The 21,204-nt window shown below is 36.0% G+C and overlaps 2 protein-coding genes and 1 long non-coding RNA gene across 5 annotated transcripts; all 3 read left to right on the forward strand.

Moving 5' to 3' along the window:
* The first annotated feature begins 6,960 nt into the window (after positions 1 to 6,960).
* On the forward strand, positions 6,961 to 9,172 carry LOC135121171 (uncharacterized). Of its 3 annotated transcripts, none has more exons than XM_064045478.1 (7): positions 6,961 to 7,035; positions 7,186 to 7,263; positions 7,398 to 7,576; positions 7,643 to 7,816; positions 7,873 to 8,185; positions 8,251 to 8,456; positions 8,512 to 9,172. In XM_064045478.1, the coding sequence occupies exons 2-7, from the start codon at positions 7,191 to 7,193 to the stop codon at positions 9,160 to 9,162; spliced, it is 1,596 nt and encodes a 531-aa protein (XP_063901548.1). In that variant the 5' UTR covers positions 6,961 to 7,035; positions 7,186 to 7,190; the 3' UTR covers positions 9,163 to 9,172. The 3 variants fall into 3 exon arrangements, with proteins under 3 accessions (XP_063901548.1, XP_063901547.1, XP_063901549.1); XM_064045477.1 differs by having other exon boundaries at positions 7,005 to 7,069; XM_064045479.1 differs by having other exon boundaries at positions 7,015 to 7,102.
* A 7,468-nt stretch (positions 9,173 to 16,640) lies between these two features.
* LOC135121178 (uncharacterized) lies at positions 16,641 to 19,432 on the forward strand. The gene is made up of 9 exons (XM_064045486.1): positions 16,641 to 16,769; positions 16,832 to 17,290; positions 17,537 to 17,616; positions 17,684 to 17,765; positions 17,823 to 18,067; positions 18,126 to 18,465; positions 18,548 to 18,719; positions 18,787 to 18,900; positions 18,957 to 19,432. The coding sequence occupies exons 1-9, from the start codon at positions 16,641 to 16,643 to the stop codon at positions 19,232 to 19,234; spliced, it is 1,899 nt and encodes a 632-aa protein (XP_063901556.1). The 3' UTR covers positions 19,235 to 19,432.
* Positions 19,433 to 20,473: 1,041 nt separating this feature from the next.
* On the forward strand, positions 20,474 to 21,094 carry LOC135121170 (uncharacterized). The gene is made up of 3 exons (XR_010278878.1): positions 20,474 to 20,554; positions 20,828 to 20,956; positions 21,011 to 21,094. It is a non-coding gene; the product is annotated as an uncharacterized LOC135121170 (long non-coding RNA).
* The last annotated feature ends 110 nt before the right edge of the window (positions 21,095 to 21,204 follow it).

Consider the following 21,204-nt stretch of genomic DNA (forward strand, 5'->3'; position numbering starts at 1 on the left):
AATGTTAACTATTAATCGTTATTAAAATTTAAGGTTTATTACATTTTTTGTATTAATTAAAGTATTGAATTATTGATTTAGTTTTATTAATATATTTATTAAGTTACTGATAATAATCATTATTATATTTATATCTTTTTTATTCTTAAGATCGCTTCTTGGTAATGATGTTAAAATACACTAGTAAAGTTTTTGCATAAAATCACTATAATGGATTCCATAACTACTTTTAGCCTCAGTGTGTCAGCTTTTTGATAATATCATTTAATTATCGATGTTTGTTGCAAAAAAACGTTTACCTTAGTGACTTTACCTACAAAGCTTCTATAGTGCTTATTAGGAAAGATTAGCATTCTATTGGTACTATTGTACATAATGGTGATAAAATACATCATATATATACTATTGTTAAAGCTGGTCAGAAAGCACTTTCAATGGATGCAAATAATAAAGTTTAGTACCACCCATTAACATTACCAAGACGATATTGGCTTAGGTGTGCACGAATCCATCCCGGATTATATCAACTTAGTCACTCAGACTAGTTTTAAGTTAGTTAGAAAGTATTTACCTAATCATTTAGACAGGCTAAATGCGTACAGTGGGTAATAAAGTTAATAAGCCAACCCCGAGATATATATTTTTTTGTTTTGATTGTCTGCTTTGATTACAGTTAGGCTAACTTTCAGCTTCATAGTTGGATGTAAAAGATTATTTCAAGTTCAACATGTTTCCTAAAGCTACAGAAAAGCTCACAGGGTACTAAGATCTTAGTTAGCGCTCTCCTCGGTAAACGTTGCACACTCGTCGCCATTCCCCCTCATAGGACTACCATATTCAGGATATCAGGTTAAATCGTCTAGTGAATAAACTTTTAATTAGAAGTTCAGAGCAAATACCTTAAGCTTACTTTATTTAATTTCAGTCAAAGTCACGAAAACCTTAACTCCTAGAGGGTTACTAAACATCATAAGGTTAGTTCGCAAACACATTACACGTTTAAACCAACCAAAGATATAATTATGTTTCTCCCTTTACGGTCCTTATTCAACAAGTAATTAGTTTAATAAGGACCTCGCTCGAGCAGGAAATATGAAGCATATCACCTGATACGAAGCACAATGGGAGAAACAAAACTTTTACCCTTTTTTCGTTCTACTTTTGTAGAGCGTTTTAATTGGCTAACATTTCTAGACTGTTAGTTAGTTATTTTGTTCTATTAAAGTAGAACTTTTTCAACATTTTACCAACTATTAAAAGCTCCAGTAAAAGAGTACAAAGTAAAAGATTCTTGACTTTTCCAAGGCGACAGAACCTACTTCAAAACTTCAACTTTAACTTTAGCTAAAATAGAATAAAAGAGATAGAAATTAGTCGGCGAAAACTTGGTTTTATCACTTTAAAGTGTAACTTTATAAAGAGAATGAAAAATTTTACAAGTTCTCTTTGCTTTCGCTAGCAACCTGTGCTGGGTTCTGACCGCAACAAGTTAGACATGTTGGGGCCACATCTTATCGATCTAATCCGTCAACTGAGTAGGTTACTTTCTTAGCAGGATGGACGCGATAATTGGCTATATTTTGTAGCCTTCGTCCAGCACTGTACACTCTTCATGTGACGTAACGATCTGGTTATGTCGCCAGGTTCATGTCGTACAAGCGCGCGAACAATATCGTGCCTCCATAGAAATGCGCGTCTGCCAGCACTCTTATTCCGTGCGGCTTCCGGTGGGTAGAAAAATATTGATAGTTGACAAGTGAGTGCCATCCGAGGTGGATTACAAAATAAATGCAAGAATATCCGTCTCGGTTCCCTATTCCCTATGATTCGGTGGCATCCTCTGTGTTATCCCTTGTTGTTACGAAACGAAACTCAAAAATCAAAAATCTAACTAATGACAATCTATCCGGACTCATGACTGACAAATAAATTATCACGAAGGGCTAACTACCTTTCACCTTTATGATAAAACCTAAAAATTTATTATGTTAACTTCCTGAGTTCGACTCTATTCTAAGGTTGTCTTGAACTTCAAAGAGTGACAGAGGGCGCCTGATATATGAATTGATAGTGCCCGTGTTGAAAAACAAGCTCTTAAAAATGGTACAAAGGCGTCGGTGGCGTTGGCCCTGAGGCAAGTTCTATATTACTTGTATCATACAAATCTGTAGCATTGACTCAGGCTGATTTAAATTTAGTAAGCTAAAATTTACGAAAACTAGAGCATGACGTTGTCAGGTTTGAAACGAAGGCTTCTGTAACTTAATTTTATTCTAGTGATCGGCTAAATAACCGAGGGCTTTTTAATTAAAAGTTTACGCGTGGTATACTAGCGTTACCTGTGTAACTTGTCCGTTCTTATAGGCAATGGAACAGAGCTATGTAAACTAAACGTATACGTAAATTAACAATCTTGGTAGAAATAGAGAAGTTCTAAAAGTACTACTGTACAGCTACTAAGCACGTCCGAAAGCTTTCGCTTGAAAAGGCTTATGGAATAAGGACATAAATAACATTCTACTCTGATTCCGGAGTCATGGGTGCGACTGAACATAACCTCTAACATAACTAATGTTTGGTCAATGCATGTGTAATAGTGTAGACTGCTATTTATCTAAAAGGATAACCAGTACTGTGCGCTGTTACTAATAACGTTTATTTACTAGTATATATTTTTAATTCATTATCAACAACAAAAGAAACCCATAACGACCTTATTGAATGAAGAAATCTATTTTAACTTAAAGATTTACATTGTCCTTCTAACCTAGTCTCTGCTGCTCTGCTACTGCGCTAACTAGTAGTAGTCTAGCGATTATTTACTAACAGGAAGATATTTAATAAGAATATTATTTAATATATTCAAGTGCCATTAACCCAGAAACTCCTTGCAATATGTTATCATTCTCTGGGTATTAGGACTATTTTTGACCTTTTTTAGGACTTTTAACCATAATTATGGTTCCTAAAAGCACTGTATAAGAGATAAGAGATTCTTCTCGTCTCGTTGCTGGCCCTTGTACCGAATCTTGTATCTTATCTTTTAGATACTTTTATTTTACTCTTGTTTACAAGCTTGTCTTGTGTAAGCAACCTATTCTCTCGTTGCCACCACGGCGAAGTACGCGTCGGCAATCCTTAAAGAAATATTTTAGTGTCAATCGTGCAGATGCTGGTATAATGAATCTCAGTACTGATGGTTCAAACTTCGGAACCTCGCGGTGGTTTAGTTCTTTTCTTCATGGAAGCGAGGATTGCATTGTCCCTGGGTTCATTTCGTCAATTGCTCTTAACTGACAGGCCTATATATAAAATTCGCGTCTGCCGTCGCTCTTAGCCCTAGCGGCTGCCCGATGGTTTCAATCTAGGGCGGGTCAATAGGTTTACAACCGGAGGTGAAATAACATTCATAGTAGATTTATCTTGTATAGGGTCATGTCACCTTCTACTCTTTAAAGGAGTCAACTGTGCAGTTTTCCAGTAAGCTCTCTGTTTGTTAATTAACATCCTTAGCAAAACATGGCTAGTATCCGATTTGATACTTAAAGTTACTTTTTGACGCAAATAGCTAAATAACTATGAAACCCAGTGAAGCATGACTATGATACCTTCCTGATTCAAGCTCTGAGTCGTGAATACTATGTTACCCCGGGGAGTCAAAGGCGGTAATTTACGCCCGGTTCGAAAGAACTACTCTTAAACTTAGTAAAAAGTCGGCGGCAGCTTGAGTTCTTTGGCAAATGCAACATTCCCTGTGTCTTGGAGCCTCATTTTTCAGCTGACCTGAAGCCTTGTGCCTGGCGCCTTTGTGTTGTTATCGAGAAACTTGTAGCTCTATTGACTGACATTTGTTGTTTTAACAATAATGAAAACACACAAAGAGCTAACTACTCTTTAACTTTGTTATAAAAACATAGCGTTAAATACTACCATTGCGTTCTGCAGCTACTTCCCCTTAGATGTAGCGAATGAGGAACCTGTGAAATTTAAGAGGACACTTGCTAAGTTACTAATTCAAGCTCTTGTACCATGCAAGTAGCAAAGAAAAAGCACACTGTAGGACTTTTTTAGTAATAAGTGATGACAAATAACACTTTCCACTGTTCTAGAAGCGCTTGTCAATCGTTAAAGTAGCGCAAAGTTTGGCTAATTAACTGAACTTGGTGCTAGATATACGGCTCTACTGGCGTTAGCGCTATACTCATTCGACTGGCCTTAAAATTTGTGCGGGTGGCTATAGTACTAAATAGTGTTTATTTACTAGTATTAAATATGTATACGGCCGGTCCCATCGCATGGGTATAACTGCCTCTGCTACTTTGCCAGCACAGAATAGTAGACGAACTGAGCGATAGCCCGCGGAGTTTGAGGAAGGGTTTTATAATTTTGGTAGAAAAATAGCAGTGGCCACTTTCCCTTGGTCTGGAAAAGGTGAAAAACTAAGAGTGGCGTTAGTTGTGAGAGAGAGTTTTTATGACTGACTCAGATAAATTTTTTTTTTAGCATGATATTTGTTATGTCATCAGGTCCTAGTGACCTATTAGTTGAGGTGTCAATAATTGATTGTACCTCTTCGAAGTTTGTGTGATCTTTTAGCGGTGCTTGCTTACTAAAGGAGGATAGAAGTTGTGTGAGGGTAGTTGTCCTAGCTGAAGAAATTGTTAAGGGTGGGTATTGGGACAGAAAACACTGAGTTAAGTCTTCCGCTTTCTCTTCTTCGTCGTAAACAGCCCCGATTTTTTTCGACTTTAATGGGGAGTTGTGCTGTTTATGGCTGTTTTTCACCGATTTAGTGAATTGCCAATAAGAACGAGGGCTATTATTATTACCTAGATTAGAAAACTTACTCTCCCATTCTCGCTTGTGAAGTGTGAAACTTTTATTGAACTTTTTGTCAAGGTTGTTTAGTAATCGCTTATCTTCAGGAGATGCAAACTTATTGGATTGAAGGAAGAACTTCAACTTCTGTCGGTAGATGTAGTTTTAAATATGATTGTTTCTTAGTGTTAGAGGCCTTTTGATTGGTTGAATAATCGTGCTTTCAAAGTTAGCTACTGAATCATAAGGAAGTGCGGACGAATTAGTCTTTAAAGGTTGTCTTTAAGTTTTTTTTTAAGTCTAGAAGATTCTTAAAAATTTCCAACTGGTGAATTTACTTATTAAAGACGGAGGGCCGACTTCTGGGAGCCTATTTCAAGAACTACGGGTAGTAGATCTGAGGAGAGCTCATATAAAATCGTTCGTTTAATTTCGAAACTAATATTTTCTATAACTGCAGTGTCCAATATATCAGCGGTATCCCACTTAGGGAATGTGTGTTGGGTAGGTTGGCCCCAAAGCTATTAACCCCTTATCTTCGGCGTACTAGTGGAGAATTTCTCCATTAGGATTCCCCACTCTGCTATCCTATAATGAATTTTTGCAATTAAAAAGCCATATGAGATTACGGGGTTATGACAGCTCATAACGGCCCAGTTCATTGGTTACTATGGGCCTTCCCGGAGATTTATAAGCAGTGACAATCGCTACCTCGGCTTGACCACAGGAACTTATTTTAATTGCAATTGTTGCGTCGATGAAAGTGAACTGATTAAACAAAAATCTCCAAGTAGGCTAGGTGTCTTCTGACCAATACTGCCACAACTCCTTTATAAAATCAATTCTGTCTTTACGGTACTATGTAGTTGGGCAATTTAAAGATATTTCGGGGTTTTAGGTGTGCTCGCTCACAAGAACTATATCGATTTTTCTCTTATAAGAAGTTCTTCCAGCTACTCTCTTTTGGATCGCAAGTCATCGGCGTTCCAGAATAGAATACGTATGAACTTCAATGCATTTTGCAGGACAACCAGAATGATTTGGGAAGTTCATTAGGCAATTTAGTAATCTTAAAAAGTGTATTTCTTAAATTTAATTGGTTATCCGTAACTTTTCCTTCAATGCGGACCTAGGTGAGGAGACAAAAATAGATTTTTTAAGGGGTGCGCCTGGTTCAGGTATAGTAGTGGTGGATATAGGTTGCATTTTTCTAAAATATGTTTTTCCGATAATACATATATTCCCTATACTTTGCAATGTGATAACCCTGCCAGTTAGCACATTTTGGTGGTGCCTAGTTGATTTATTTAGTTGAAAATTTTTGTATTTTTAATTTTCCTCTTATTCCGGAACATTCTTGATATACTAAGGTTTAGAATGTTCGAAACACTTTATAACCTTTCAGGATGTTATAATCTTTGACTATGTAAATGCTATTTTGAGTTACTTGTTGTTGGTTAGTGTGATACTGCTAAAGTATTCCAAATAAAATTAGTTTAAAAAAAAGAGATAAGTAATAGAACTTGTACGGGTGTGCTTTTCTGTTTATTTAAATAAAATGGCACCAATTTTAATTAAGTTGAGGAAGCCTTTTTCCTTTGAAAATTTATAGTTTATTAACGCAAAAGAACAGATAAAACCGCGCAAATGGAGTGTCTCCCAAATAATTTATTTCCTTCTTTTCCTTTAAACGTCAAATTAGTTTGGTGGCAGGGTGATAATACTAAAGTTTATACTATATGATGCTAATTGAAACGTCATAGTGTTCTTAAAAATTACGTTATTATAATTATTAAAAAAAAATAATAGTGAAAACTGTACATGTCGCGAAAAAAAAAATTTTTTCTTTAAGAGTGGATTAAATTACCAAAGTTAATTTTAAGATTTAATACTTTTTTCGGGAGAAAATAAAAGTTATTAAAAACAATAAATGTGTGGAAAACCCCGTGCCCTACCTCTGCCTTTCATTGCTTTCTCTCTCAACATAACTTCTATACATCTTTCGCTTGCACGTTATTTTTGTTAGTTTTCCCCACACACCAAAAAGTGTGTACTGCCTTCCGAAGGGGGCAGGAAATCATTTAAATAGGTACCGAGTTTTAAGTTTGAAAAAGGTCTCCTAAAATTTATAAAAATTGTCCGCAAAGCTCTTTCTTCCGGTTGGTTCCCCGCCTTTTTTTTCTTTTCTTGGGTTCTGCCGATTTTGAGATCAATATAGTATTTTCTTTTCCACATCCGTTTGAATAAATAAGTATATACCAATTTTATCGCTCTCACTTTATTAGTAAGCTTATTGAATATTTTAGTATAACTCACTGAGTTACACTTGATTTTCCATCTTTAACCCTTCTCTTACTTTTGCTAAAGTTATTATGTTTCGTGCCTTGAGAAGAGTTACTTCGCTTACCGCTCGTCTGTATCACTCTAGTTATACTCTATCAGCAGGTGCTTCCTACTTTAAATCTATTTTGTAGAGTTTTTGTTAATATTTCTTTTCTTCATTTTGTAACGTTTATGTAAAGTGCTTAGTTTATCGCAGCGCTTTCTCTGTTGTATGCATAATATTATAATTTTTATAGCGGCCCCTTCCACTTCTGAAATTACGTCCATTTTGGAAGAACGCTTGCTGGATAAAACACCTTCTTTCAACGTTGAGGAAACCGGCCGCGTTATCTCTATTGGAGATGGTATCGCCCGCATCCACGGTCTAACAAATGTACAAGCAGAAGAGATGGTGGAGTTTTCCACGGGCTTAAAGGTGCTTTAGTTTGATAGAATAGTTATTTTTCCTTTTCTTTTTATCTTAAAACTTCAATGGACATAGGGAATGGCGTTGAATTTAGAACCTGACAGTGTCGGTGTTGTGGTGTTCGGTAACGACACGGAAATTAAGGAAGGCGATCTTGTAAAACGAACGGGCCAGATCGTGGATGTACCTGTGGGTGAAAATCTTCTTGGGCGTGTCGTTGATGCTCTTGGCAATCCCATAGATGGCGGAGTATAAATGTTTAAACTCCATAAAAATGCCTGCTTTCTTTTAACACATCTTCGCAGGCACCCATAACTGGAAAACGCAAGAGAGTTGGTGTCAAAGCTCCTGGAATTATGCCCCGGAAATCTGTTCACGAGCCTGTCCAGACAGGCCTCAAGTGCATTGACACGTTAGTACCAATAGGGCGAGGGCAGCGCGAGCTAATCATAGGCGATCGCCAAACTGGGAAAACCGCCGTTGCACTCGACACTATTTTAAACCAAAAGAGGTTTAACGAGGCGGCCGACGAAAAAAAAAAATTGTATTGCGTGTACGTAGCGGTGGGCCAGAAGCGCTCGACGGTGGCACAGTTTTTAAGCGCTCTTAAGAAAAATGGTTATTTTCTTTGGCGACTATTTTGGTATTAGTAGTTTTTGGTTTACATTACTTCTTATACGAAGATGCTCTGAAGTACTGCACGATTGTGGCAGCCACCGCCTCCGATTCCGCTCCGTTGCAGTACTTAGCTCCGTACTCGGGGACGGCTATGGGAGAATATTTCCGTGATAACGGAAAGCACGCGTTAATTGTCTTCGATGATTTATCTAAGCAAGCTGTGGCGTACCGACAAATGTCACTACTACTACGCCGTCCGCCTGGGCGTGAGGTCTTTTTTTTATTAAGCGTTGTATCAGCTCTATTAACAGTTTTTCCACTTCTAGGCTTATCCAGGAGATGTTTTTTATCTCCACTCTAGGCTTTTAGAACGAGCAGCGAAAATGTCGGACAAGCACGGCGGGGGATCTCTCACTGCTCTTCCTATCATTGAAACTCAAGGAGGGGACGTCTCCGCTTATATCCCCACCAACGTCATTTCGATAACGGACGGACAAATCTTTCTGGAAACCGAACTATTTTTCAAAGGAGTTCGTCCGGCCATAAACGTCGGCCTGTCGGTTTCAAGAGTGGGCTCAGCTGCTCAGTTGAAGTGCATGAAGCAAGTGTCTGGCACCATGAAACTGGACTTAGCCCAGTACCGCGAAGTCGCCGCCTTTTCTCAGTTTGGCTCTGACCTGGACGCGGCTACCCGAGCACAGTTGGCCCGCGGCTCTCGTCTGACTGAGCTTCTCAAGCAGAAGCAGTACAGCCCGATGGCGGTGCCGGACATGGTGGCGGTAGTGTATGCTGGCACTCGAGGTTTCCTTGACCAGCTCCCTTTGAACCGCGTGGGTGAGTTTGAAGAAAAGTTTCTGGACTTCATGCATTCCAGTGGCAAAGGCATTCTCGATGATATCGCTAGTAAGGCTGAGCTTACCAGAGACACCGAGAAAAATCTTCGCGCAAAAATCGAAGAATTTTTAAAGAGTTTCTAAACTTTTGTAAGTAGAAATCGTATATAAACTTTCATGCCATTTGCGTATTCGTTTACACGGGTTTAAGTTTAAAACGTCTGAAATATCTAACTGTTATTATAATAACTATTTCCATATTTGAGCAATTTCCTTGCGCCGTTTTTAAACTTTGAGTAATTATATGTTTGCTAGGTTAGATTGTATCGGTATAGTCGGACTTGGTGGATATTATTTAAACGGGAGGTTTTGTTTTATTCTTATTTTGCTGTATTTGAAAATAAAAGGTAAAGACTAGTTACTTTTATTTGTTATATAGCTTACTATCGAAGTATGTAAGGGGTTTTTATTAAAACGGACACTTTAAATTCCGAGGTTATGTCATTTTTTTAAGGCAGCAACAAAAATATCTTTGTTATGCGATAACCTCGTCTGATTGTCACAGTAAGTTACACTGTTAAAAGTTATCTCACTGGGTAAGATTAAAAAAAAGTTGTCCTCAGCCTGGTAAAGGTAAAGGCAAGTGATTTAAGTAGTTTCGGTTTCAGTAACAGTCAACAAAAACTTGTTTTAAATATAAATGTTTATATCTTGCCTCAGTAACTTTGCGTAGCCATATCCTATAAACTGTTATAGTTTCTCATTTCTGCCAAACTTCTTTAATCTTGGCTTGCAATTCAGTTTTGCCTCAGTTTCACCAACTCCATAAACTTCATTAACACTTCTGTTAAGCTTTTGCTTCGATTTAGAAAAAATATTTTTGGTTTAAGTCTGTCCCACAATAAAGCACAAATCACCTTTTTTGTATTATCATACAAGACGCAATAATAGGTGGTACACGAGTAGTATACAATACGTATTGCCTTAAAATAAAAGATTTTATTTAAGGTGTTGTATGTGTTTAACCTTGCAAAGGCGCAGTGCTACAACTTTCTTATTAGTAAATATAATTAGGTCATTAGTTGGCCAACATAGTTATAAATGGGAGGCAGGGCTCAGTATAGGGTATACCAGTAGACAACAGCAATCGTAAAGTGATCCTATATGGTATTATACTACACATGCACCTATATATGAAAGAAAGAGTACTTTAATCTCTAGCCAAGTTACCTCAGCCAAAGAAGACCCGTATTTCATTTAAAAATACCAGTATAGTACAATACTATATAATAACACCTCTGATGAATAGAACCAGTTTATAACTGGTCACGAACCACCGATATAAAGTGGCTAATAGTGTTGTTAGGTTAGGATCAATTATATATCCTCAAAGCTTTTAGAGATATAAGAGTACGTCCATGGCTCTCGTCCGAAACTATTCCAATTTGTTAAGTTGCAGCACTGTTCATAACTTAGCCCAGACCATGATTTCTCTCATCAATAAGATGAGATAAGAGGTGAAGGACCAGCCCAGTCTCCACCGTATCAATGCAGACGAATCAAAGATCAGGTGTGGACGCAATACGGTTAGTACGTTAACAGTAGCATTAACAGACGATCGACCACTGACGTGAGTCTGCAACAGAGCACTAGCGCTAGAATCTTGTAGGATCAAGTCACTGCAACGGGAGGCTAACACAACCTAGAAGATCAGAAGGTAGCGAGCACCTTACACATGTCTGTTGTCTTAAAAAAGTTTTACCATTTTTAGGGACTAGTTCTTCCGAACCAAGCGTAAAGCTATTCTATAGCTCTCCTGGGTATGCAAGGAGCTTGATAACTTAAAAACAAAGCAAGGCAACCATAGCCACGATCCTCATTGTTAAAGCATTCCTTTAAAGGTTAAATAAAGGTGATGCTAACTAAAAGCTTACATTAATGCTTTAGCAAAAATTAAAGGAAGACAAATATAGTAGAAAGTTTCCGGTCATTATCAAGTCGTTAGGTTACTAAACTCCACGGAAAGGACATCCAGCGTAAAGGATTTATCAAAGTAGGAGGTAGCTCAATGCAGTTCCATGTAGTTTGTTGAAAACTATCATACCTTAGAACACCTGAATTTTTACTATCGGCACGACCTTTTTTGTGAATAATCCTTACTTTAATCAAGAGTATACAAACATTATGCGAGGTCATAAAGGGATAAGTCATTAGCACTTCCAGGCACTCTATGAAGCACCTGCACCGTAGACATGGACCCTGAAGAATTGAAGGATTATCAATCGGTGGCCACAGCCCAAAGAAGGGGCCGTGCAAGACAAGCATTATGATTCTAAAAAGATACAGACAGATAAAAACGCTGGTCTGTACTCTTATACAGACCTGTTAAAGACCTTTATTATGAAAAATAATCCTTTTGGTGGGGAGGGGGGGGGGAGGAATAGGGTTTTTACGCTTTAAAACAAGCAATTACTTTTTCTAACTTTTCATTTTAGCCAAAGAAGACTTAAAAAATAGCATTTAAGACACCTAAAACCAGTGCGAGAAAGGTTATTTAATGTGCTACTTAGTACTTCTACAGATTAGTAATAAATTAATAAGAGCCTTGGTAAGAAATTACGCACGGTTGAAAATAAGGAAGATCCCGGTTTGAAAGTAGCGAGATTAAATGACCTCGCATGGCTAAAAAGAGGGTAAAGAATTCAAAACTAGTGCAGGTTGGGTCTACTAAACTTGCATTGAATATTCAACTCTTTAACGGGTAAAACTCTGGGGCTTGAAATAGATTTTTTTTCCTGCAAAATCACTTCCTATGTTGAAACTATGCTTTAAAGTTTTATATTTTTTTTCAAAATTTGATTCTATATATCCCATTAACCCTTTAACGGGCAAAACTGGAGCTTATAGTAGATTTTTTTTTTCCTGCGAAATCACTAAATTGAACCCAGGCGACAAAAAAGTTGTAAATAAAGTAACCAGTAACCTAAAAGGGGTCAAAGGAAGTATTAGCTTTAACACTAACCCAAAGCTTAAGTAGAGTGTTCTTAATAACTATTTTAAAATAATTGTTTTTCTGAATTTTAGCTTACATATAACTGCTAGCATATATCAAAAGTTAACCTATACTTGTACTGCGGAGGGTCCCCCAAGATGGTTTACTAGGAACTTAAGTTATAAACTGTATAACGCACGGGAAGAAAGTAGTATGCACGGTAGACAGAATGCTTGTGGTTTTTGATAAATTACACTAAACTGTACGTTACTTTATTAAGCTTAAGGTGGTATTAATCCATTTTCGCTACTCTTCTATTAATTTTATAATGTTAGAGCGACGGTTCAAGCTTGGATTAGTCCGTTTATAGTTGTTTGTATAGCACTTCAATAAAGAATACTGTAGTCAGGCCTCGTCTTAAATAGGTTTAATGAGCGTAAATTTAAGGTTGCATTGGGCATAGTCATTTCTATTACATATAATTAAACAAAGCAATTTCAGCTCGAAGTAGTGGGGTAAGGGGTAACCCTCACAATAAAAATAATAACTCACCCAAGGTGAAATAAAGCATCTCCTGTTTTAGTTCTACCCAAAGCCTATGTCAAAATGATAAAACAACCCAAAGGAACTCGTCAATGCTAGCTTGCTACAAAATGCTATTTGCTAAGAAAACATCTGCTCTTAACTTACTAGCTTAAATGTCCTAGCCTAAAATTCCTAGGTTAAGCTTACAAGTGTCGGGACCTCCGGGCATGACTGATAAGAGAAATAGATCGTTCTTAGCACTCCTAAGGTTATGCTTAGATGATTCAGTCCGATCAAGGTTTTCGACTTGATCTACTAAACGTAGCAGCCTTCCTGCTGAAGTCCTAAAAGACAAACTGATAATATAGCTCGCTGCACCAGTTTAAATAAAGGAAGATCAATTATATTACTATTTCTACGAAATCTATTTCAACCTAGCTGCTTCTCTCTAGTTTAGCTCGTTTTACACTTGTTACTAGTATTAAGATGAAAATAGCTTAACTAAGCGTGCTATTATCGAATCAACGACATCTAATCGAATAAGTAAAAGACCATAATTTGTCCATGCTGCTGCAACACTTCGTCCTTTTCCCATAAAATTATAATCATTACAAAGTATAAGCCGATAACAAGTAGGAAGAGATTATTATTACTAGAAGCTCTGTCATTTTTCCGCTAAATGCCATAAATTAAGTACAACTAGCCCTTACATCTAAATCACTAAGTAAAGAAACCTTCACTCGGTATCGTGTAGAGAAAAGAACCACAGAACTTGTCTTTTTAAAATAAAGGAAATAACTCTAACTCGAATTAATTACCCTGAAGCTGTATTTTAGAATTGACAGCACCCTTTAGAGTTGGAAAGGCTGACGTTAAATAAGGTCAGGTTTAAGGTATTACTACTAGGGTAAAATTATCCCTTAACACAAAGCTAGTACTTCAAGTTACTAGGTGTTTTGACTTCTACCATATAAAGAATAGTCAGAGTGCTAAAAAAATAAGCCTGCATCAACAAGATACTGAATTTTAATTAAAAGAAACAAATGCCCCAACAAGAGAGTCTCGAATTAAAGTGTTTATATAAGCTTCTGGCAAAGTCTGAAACAATGATTTGAAGGAGATGACCGGTAGTGACTTTAAGGCTCTTAAATCTAGGTTTATCCCCCTTTCAGTATAACTAATTTTCTCAATCGGGACGGTTAACCAAACTAGTACAATAGAAGTCAAGGCTGAAATGAAATTTGCCAAGCAGTTAAATCTTTCGAGCGTGAAATAGGCGAATACTAAGCTCAACCAGGCAGAGAAAGGGGGTCCTTAAAGCCATGTTATTTGAGAAGTGGGCTATAGACAAAAGGAAGCAAGCTTAGTACATTAGTAGTTACTGAAAATAACTAGTTTGTTCTACTAAAGTAAAACGGAAAAAAAAGTAAAGTAGGGATGTTTAGCTCCAGGGGAGGCAATTCGGGAATTATCTCTGTAACGCGGTCTAGCAAACCAACTACATCCCACCTTGACTGAAAGAGTAACCCGTTGAAATACAAAATGTCTCTATTTAACTTGATGAGTATAGGGATAGTTAAAATGTTTATGCTTACGAAAGACATTTTGATTTTAATCTTTGGTCGTTTAAAGGCAGAAATTAAAGTGAAAGGGGAATCAATTAATCTAACAAAAATTAATTTTATAAGACTATATTAGAAAAAATTGTCTCGTATTAAGTCAATTTTTTTCACTTTATACATATGAAAAGTTTTATTAAATTATTATTAAAGCAGTACTATAAAAAACCGGCGTTTTCTTACTGCACCTCGAGCCAACTTTCTGACCAATCATATACAAGCTACATGAATCAAATATAAAAGAGACAGTACTATTGGTACACATCTCCCTTTTTTTACTTTAGCCCTATCTCTATGAAGTAGATTTAAAAATGCGTTACTGCTGTAATTTATAGTAAGTAAAGAAAAACTTTAAGTTTACTGGTGTAAAAAAGTGAAAAGTTTTAAGTTATAATGTATTTTTCGGTAAAACTCTAGAGCAATATGATTAATGAATGGTTTAATTTTTAAAGTTGTCGACCCAATTACCCAATTAAAAAACAGCTAAGTTTAAAAAAATTCTTAATGGCTATAATAACTATGGTTATGCAACCAGTAATATGAAACATTATAACTAACATTGTAGCTAATAATATTTTTATCTTACCTAGAAAAGTGCTTTTGTATAAGGCTTTACAACTATCTTTTTTTGCCATAAAGCTACGTGACTAAATCTTCTCCTGCTTTCGTCAGAACTCCTTTAATTTTTGTTGGCGGTCATATGATGTCGAATTTTGAGAGGTCAACTAATGTACTAACATATTTGTATTATTGAGAACGTAATGAAAAATAGTTGTGTAACTGACTCCTTACAAGAAATTTAATTTATGTTGACTCAAGTCTACTTGTGTGGCCTTTGTGTTCGTTTAAGTTTATTTTGTTACATATATAAAGCATTTACTTTAATTAGAGTCTTTTTACCATTTTACCTTACTATAACTTATGCTATTAAATTAAATCAGTTGCGTTGTGGTGATACTTGCAGTCTGAGTGTTATATTATCACGCTTGTTCAAAATGGACGAGGGAGAAAATGGAAGCTGTCTTCCTTTATACAATTTGCATTAAACTTTTGTTCTTTAACTTTTCGGTGGTGACTGTCAAAGGTGATGACTGTCAAAAAGACTTTTATTGTTAATTCTATTTGTTACACTTCATAAGTCTCGGATTCTGTTAATAAACCATTAAACCCGCCTATCTTTTCGATAACGTGTTTGCTGTACTACATTTATTTACACAGATTACACTTTAAGGAGCTATCCGTTCAAGTGGCTGCAATTGCGTCCGACAATAATTTTCTTCGTAAATGTCATTAAAGCCTTCCTTCCTAGCTATTTCACTTTTCTTATATAGAGTAAAGACTTTTTTCTATACTACCATTTAAAGCGTCTTAGCTAATTCTTTTATGTTATTAATAACGCACGCTCATAAGAGATCTTTGAGGTTCCCTTTCTTTCTAGCCAGACCTGACTTGAATCTACCCATTAAAATAACTATATTTATCTTTCGTTAATACTTCACAAGGTATTACATTTAAATTTTTTTTTTGAGAAAAAGAGTATTCGAGCTGTTTGCAAAAGAATTTCTTAAAAAAAAAATTTTTGATCTCTTTAAAAAAAAGTTGTTTATTTAGTAAATAACAACCTTTTATATGGTCAGCCTTATCGACCGTGGCCAAATATATGTAAAACAGCTAAATACTACAACAGTCCCTAGTGGAGAACAAAATATACTATAAAGGAAAACCTTACATAAAATACATTCAACCTTTCTATCTTTTTTTAACTTCGGTCTTTAATAGTTTTTTCATTTCCATATTAAAGAAAATATAAAAGTGATGTGTCATGGCAAGTTTTTAATATTGGTTAAAGAAAAAATTTTTTATACGTTAATGTTTAATTGATGGCTTTTAAAATATTAAAGGTTAAGTTGTAATAAAATAAAAGATCCCTAACGTAAAATTTACATCTAATACGAACTTTTCTAAAGCCACCCACACTTGTACAACTTGGTGCAAGAAGCCTCATTCCTTTTTCTTCACAACCCCCTGACATTTTATAGACCGTCTTTCACTTAACAAGCAGCGAGCAGGTTTTAAACACTGTCCACCTACATATTTTCAAAAATGTTTAAATTTTAACCCATTGACTTACTGGTGGTTCTTTTTTTGTAAGGGCACAGTGCACGTGCGCTTAGGAAACCTTGAGTCCCCAACCTGTGCACTTTACTTTTTTCTGGGGGCCTCATGATAGGGGTCTCGAGGTGAACATATTAAAGAACAACACACTCTAGTCTTTTATGAATAAAGATTTTGAGCCGGGATAGAAAAAGGGGTTGCAATAACTATTTTTTTTAGGAATTAAATTTGTTTCTTTTTTAAAGAAAATTACAAGAATAACTTCTTTTTGGTTCATACACAAGCCTTTAAAACTACTGATAGTATGTTATCAACTCCTCTGTTACAATTCCTAATTTGAAAGTTGTATCTGTAAGTTCTTCTTATTTGTAATGGACGGCCATGTTTCAAATTATGAAAATAGCCCGGATAACTCTAACCAACTTTGTATATTTCCAAAACCGTTAGACGAGCCAGAGGTCATTCAAATCCTCCAAGACGAAAATGGAATTATTCAAGAGGTTTCATAACGTTTATTTAGCTATTAAGTTGCAGGTATAGTTCAAATTTAATGACATACTAGGAGATTAAAGAAGAGCCATCCCCATGGGAGTTACTATTTGATAAAGTCAGATTGCTTGATTTTTCCACTGGAGGAAAAGAGATGGAGAAAGCAGTACAAGACTATATTAGATTTAAAAATACAGGAGATTCAGAAAATACCGAAAATGTAAGTGCTTCACCAGAAGAAAAACACTCTATGAATCTTTTCTATAAAAGTCAAGATCCTACAGGCCCACTAACACCAACTGAAGATGTTAATATGGATGCCTCTAAAACTTTTGAAGCTGTAGCCACTGAATTGTATTATTCTAGAGAAGAAGTGAATATTGCTTCTGATTTACTTAAAATTCTGCTTCATGAGAAGTATATTAAACGCGAAGTTGATGTAGACTCCAACTTACTTCCTCCTACCACCAACTATACAATGCTTTTAAGAAACAAGAAAAAATTGTTTTCCCTATCAAGTAATATTTTAAAGGTTTATGATATTATTCAATATAAAAAAATTTAGTTTTTATAGTTTTCTTTTTTCTCCGTTTCAAGTCATTTAAATTAGTAAACACGTGAGTTGATGGCATCATCTTTTATTGTTGGCACTCTCTTATTTTAAATTTTTTTGAGTTGTATGCTGTATACGTACTCCTCATGTAACAGGAGTATTGTATATTAGTTAACTTTACTTCAATATTATTAAAAAATTATATTAAAGTATCGCTCTCCGTAGAAAGCTTATACACAGTTGAAGCACATCGTCGACAAAGACATTTTTCATACTGAAATTAAAAATCTTCAAAAACGGTGGAGGTAATACTTTTTGGTTTAACTTTTAGCGCAACTCGCATTACCTATTATTTTTCTTTATTTCATTAAGGTTACGGCTGGAAGGATCTCGAATATACTTAGATCCTTCCTATTACACTTGCGGTTCTGAGTATGCCACAGAATTTCCTTTGGTACTTGTCAACTAAATATTTTGTTATATATCCTTGCTTCTTTATCAAACTCTGTAGTTGATCGAGGACTCACTCGAACTTGGTAGTAGTAAAACTAATTTTTTTAAACTGGAAGCTGGTCTTCCAGGGGAACTTAATCGTTTAAGACTTCTCAAAATTGCTTTTTCGAGTCACACTTCTCTCAAAGATTGCAGCTTCTCTAGTTTATGTTACTACAAATTCGTGCACGAGGGCAGTTTAGAGAAGCTGCGAGAAGTCCAGTTTTCCCTGTTTTGCAAAGAAATCTTCTTTTTGTTGAAAAGGTATTACTTAGCCGTTTGTTTTTATGCTCCTGTTGTTCCTTTTGCCACGTCTCTTCAGAGATCTTTTTCACTGTCCTCATATTCTGGCCGCTACGGATGACACTTCACTTTTGCGTCTTGATCTCGGCAGCGGTACATTTCTCATTCTTCAGTGGGCAGAAGAAGGTCAGAGCGAAGGCGAGTGTAGTGACGATGCTGGGCTTTCTAATTCTCTACTGCCGCCCGTTATATACCAATTCATGCTCTGTGTTTTGCTACATCAAAAATTGCGAAGGATCCATCTCCACCGCAAAATACCACTTGGCTATTACAAGCGGCATTTAGAGAATACTATCCGGCCTAGCAAAAGACTTTCTTTCAATGAAGAAGGTGCTAGGCTCTTAGAGATCATTCATCTCGTAATGACAATTTTCCGATACCTTTTTTATTTCTGTCGCATCTCTGTTCCATTCAACTTATACGACTTGTCCGAGCATCCAGGCAGCTTCCCACGTCAGTCTCAGGCACAAGCTCACGCGGTGCGTTGACTCTCTTGTTAAGGCTTTTGTGGAACCACGTGTTGTGACCCATTGGGAGGCCACCGGGACGCCTGCTGTATCCCAGCTAACTGTTTCGTTCCGCTTCCCTTCTTTTGGGAGATCGCACCAACACTGTAAAATGACTTTTAAGCCAGTCAAAGCAAAGATGACTTATGCTGTTTTATTCTTACGTATTGCAAGGCGGCCTTCTTTTCTTAGTAGTCAGAAATTCCATTCGGTGCACAACTAGCGAAGGCGTAACTCATCAAGTAGATGAGGCGGAATTCCTTCATCTCCTTCGTGGGCAACTGGCTGGTTACCATTGTATTTTCTCTCTTTCATTAAGCTTTTCTATTCGCTTTACTCTTCAGTTTCCATTGCCCGTGTGATTAAGAAAGAAGCGGAACTTTTGGGCTGGGTGGGAACCGGGAGCTTTTCGGCCGATCTTGACACAATACAAATGCAACTTTGCAAAAAATCAGACTCTATGAGCCTTTGTCTTTCTACCGAAGAGACCTTTCCCTTTGTGCGGCTTAGCGCTATCTTGAGTCGGGCGGGACGTTTAAAACTTGTTAGTTGGGAGAACATACCCGGCCTCACCTTCCGGACAAAACTTCAGTGGCTTTTCTTTGTTGTTTCGAAGACTTAGAGGCTTTAAAAAAAATAAGTTGCTATTCTCTTGTGGGGGTATGCGGGCTTTGCTGGAAGTTCGTGTTAATAGTAGAAGTAGATAACGAGAACTACTTTGCTTTCGCTTCAACCGTTTGTATCGTAACCCTTTATAACTGCCTGACACCTTGAATAATTTTTAATCAGTACTTCGGTTAAGTGGGGTGTTAGGTGTTTATGGATCCAAATAAAGCTTTGGCCCTTTTTTAATTTTTATATATAATACTGTATATTTACGTGTTTTTTAAGTAACAGAATTGATTCAAAGGTTTTTATTTGCATTAAGCAGTTGAATAAAGACGTTATTTTCATATGCCTTTTTAGTTTTTGTTTAATATTTATATTTATTTCGATATTTTATGTTACACTAGTTTACAATTGTTTGCTTCTGTGGGTTTATTAGGCTAAAAGGGGGGTGTAAGAGGGAACTGTACTTAGATGAAGATAAAAGGTTTTTATATGTACTATTGTGGAACTGAAGTAGTCCGCAAGGAAAGCAAAAACAGTAAATAATTACGGAAATCTTTGCCTACTAGCAAGAATTTTTTGGTAAACCAACCATTACGCGGTAAGTAATATCTTTAACTTATTTTATTTAAGTTCATGTATGTTTAGCAAATTCACAACTTAAATATTAGACAATCGCAATATTTTTTATCTAAAATTGTATTACACATATACATAATTGACTTTAGTAGTTAGTAACCATCCGTATCAGGGTTAATAAAAACAGTGCACTCAGCACTTTTATTTATGCTTTGAAAAAATGTTTCAATATGCCTTAGTACCAGATACGCTGTAACGAAAAAACACCCATAAAGAAAAACTTCAAGTTATAATTAAAAAAAAATTATTTTTAAACTGCAGTTATCCCTACTTTTACTACATCCAGGCTTAATAACCCCAACAGTTGTTAGTAGTCCATAGCACTGATTGAAGAAAGTATATATTTAAAATCTAGTGTTACCCGAAAAAATTCACGACTCAACTCCAAGTTATATATATGTTCAAGGTTTTATAAGTAAAGTCTTCTTAAAAATTGTGTTTTAACTAAGTTCAAATGAATAAATGATTGTTTACCGAACATTTGAATTCGAAACTTGCAGGATGGTCCGAGGATAAACCTTTAAAGTCACGAGCTCTAAGACCAACACATTAAGTGTACTTACGCGAGAGCAAATAGTGCCCTCTTCCAGGGTGGACGCCTACTTTGGCGTAACTAACAGGACGGAGCAACACTTCTTTCAGGAAAAGTGACTTAAGGCCTGATTTTGCAATTCGCTTTGTAGACGCGGACATGGTAATGTGTTTTAAAGTTTTTTTACACCATCTAAAAGACTAGTGAAGATCATAAAATAAAATTTTTGTTTTGTAGGTAAAATAGTAATTGATTTTATTACTGACTTAATATTAATTGAAGGTTTTCAAAAAATTAAATTTTTTATTGGCTTATTTTATATTAATATTTGCTAACATACTTGTAAACTGTTCGGTACGTGTTGTTTTTATGTGTGTGATCAGCGTTATTAATATTTTTACTTACATAAGAATTTTTTAAAACCTTAATTTTAAGGATCAAATAAAAACTGAAAATCAAAAACTGCAGCAGAGAGTACAGTTTCTTGAGGAGCAATGCAAAAAGTATGAGGTCAGAATACAGGTACTAGAAGACAAGCTGGCAACTAATAGTACATCCGAAAAAGTAGTTTGAGTACATATGCACATATTTGGCCTTAGTCTTATATAAAACTCTTAGGTTGAAAGTTCAGCTACTCAGATTGACGGGTAGCTTGAATAGCTCGTCTGGTTTTAAAATGCAATAAACAGAAGTTTCTTCTTATTTTTCCTTTTAAATTTTGCTAAGTTATAGCCTTGCCTTTCTATAACTATTTTTTCTTGCTATTATTAACGCGCTGGGGTTTCTTTTATTAAATTTTAAAATCTTCTGTG

This window comes from Zophobas morio, unplaced genomic scaffold (assembly GCF_036711695.1).
Source record: "Zophobas morio isolate AGI-343-1 ecotype UQ-CSIRO unplaced genomic scaffold, CSIRO_AGI_Zmor_V1 ptg000516l, whole genome shotgun sequence".
Classification (NCBI taxonomy): Eukaryota; Metazoa; Arthropoda; class Insecta; order Coleoptera; family Tenebrionidae; genus Zophobas; species Zophobas morio.

What these genes read in the sequence shown, in the direction of transcription:
- LOC135121178 (XM_064045486.1), top strand. Translation starts at nt 16,641, where the DNA reads ATGGACGGCCATGTTTCAAATTATGAAAATAGCCCGGATAACTCTAAC. An exon ending in ATGCCACAGAATTTCCTTTG is followed by an intron (nt 17,766 to 17,822) that starts GTACTTGTCAAC and finishes CAAACTCTGTAG; the next exon opens with TTGATCGAGGACTCACTCGA. An exon ending in ATCTTCTTTTTGTTGAAAAG is followed by an intron (nt 18,068 to 18,125) that starts GTATTACTTAGC and finishes ACGTCTCTTCAG; the next exon opens with AGATCTTTTTCACTGTCCTC.
- LOC135121171 (XM_064045478.1), top strand. Translation starts at nt 7,191, where the DNA reads ATGTTTCGTGCCTTGAGAAGAGTTACTTCGCTTACCGCTCGTCTGTAT. An exon ending in TAGTTATACTCTATCAGCAG is followed by an intron (nt 7,264 to 7,397) that starts GTGCTTCCTACT and finishes TAATTTTTATAG; the next exon opens with CGGCCCCTTCCACTTCTGAA. An exon ending in AAGCGCTCTTAAGAAAAATG is followed by an intron (nt 8,186 to 8,250) that starts GTTATTTTCTTT and finishes TCTTATACGAAG; the next exon opens with ATGCTCTGAAGTACTGCACG.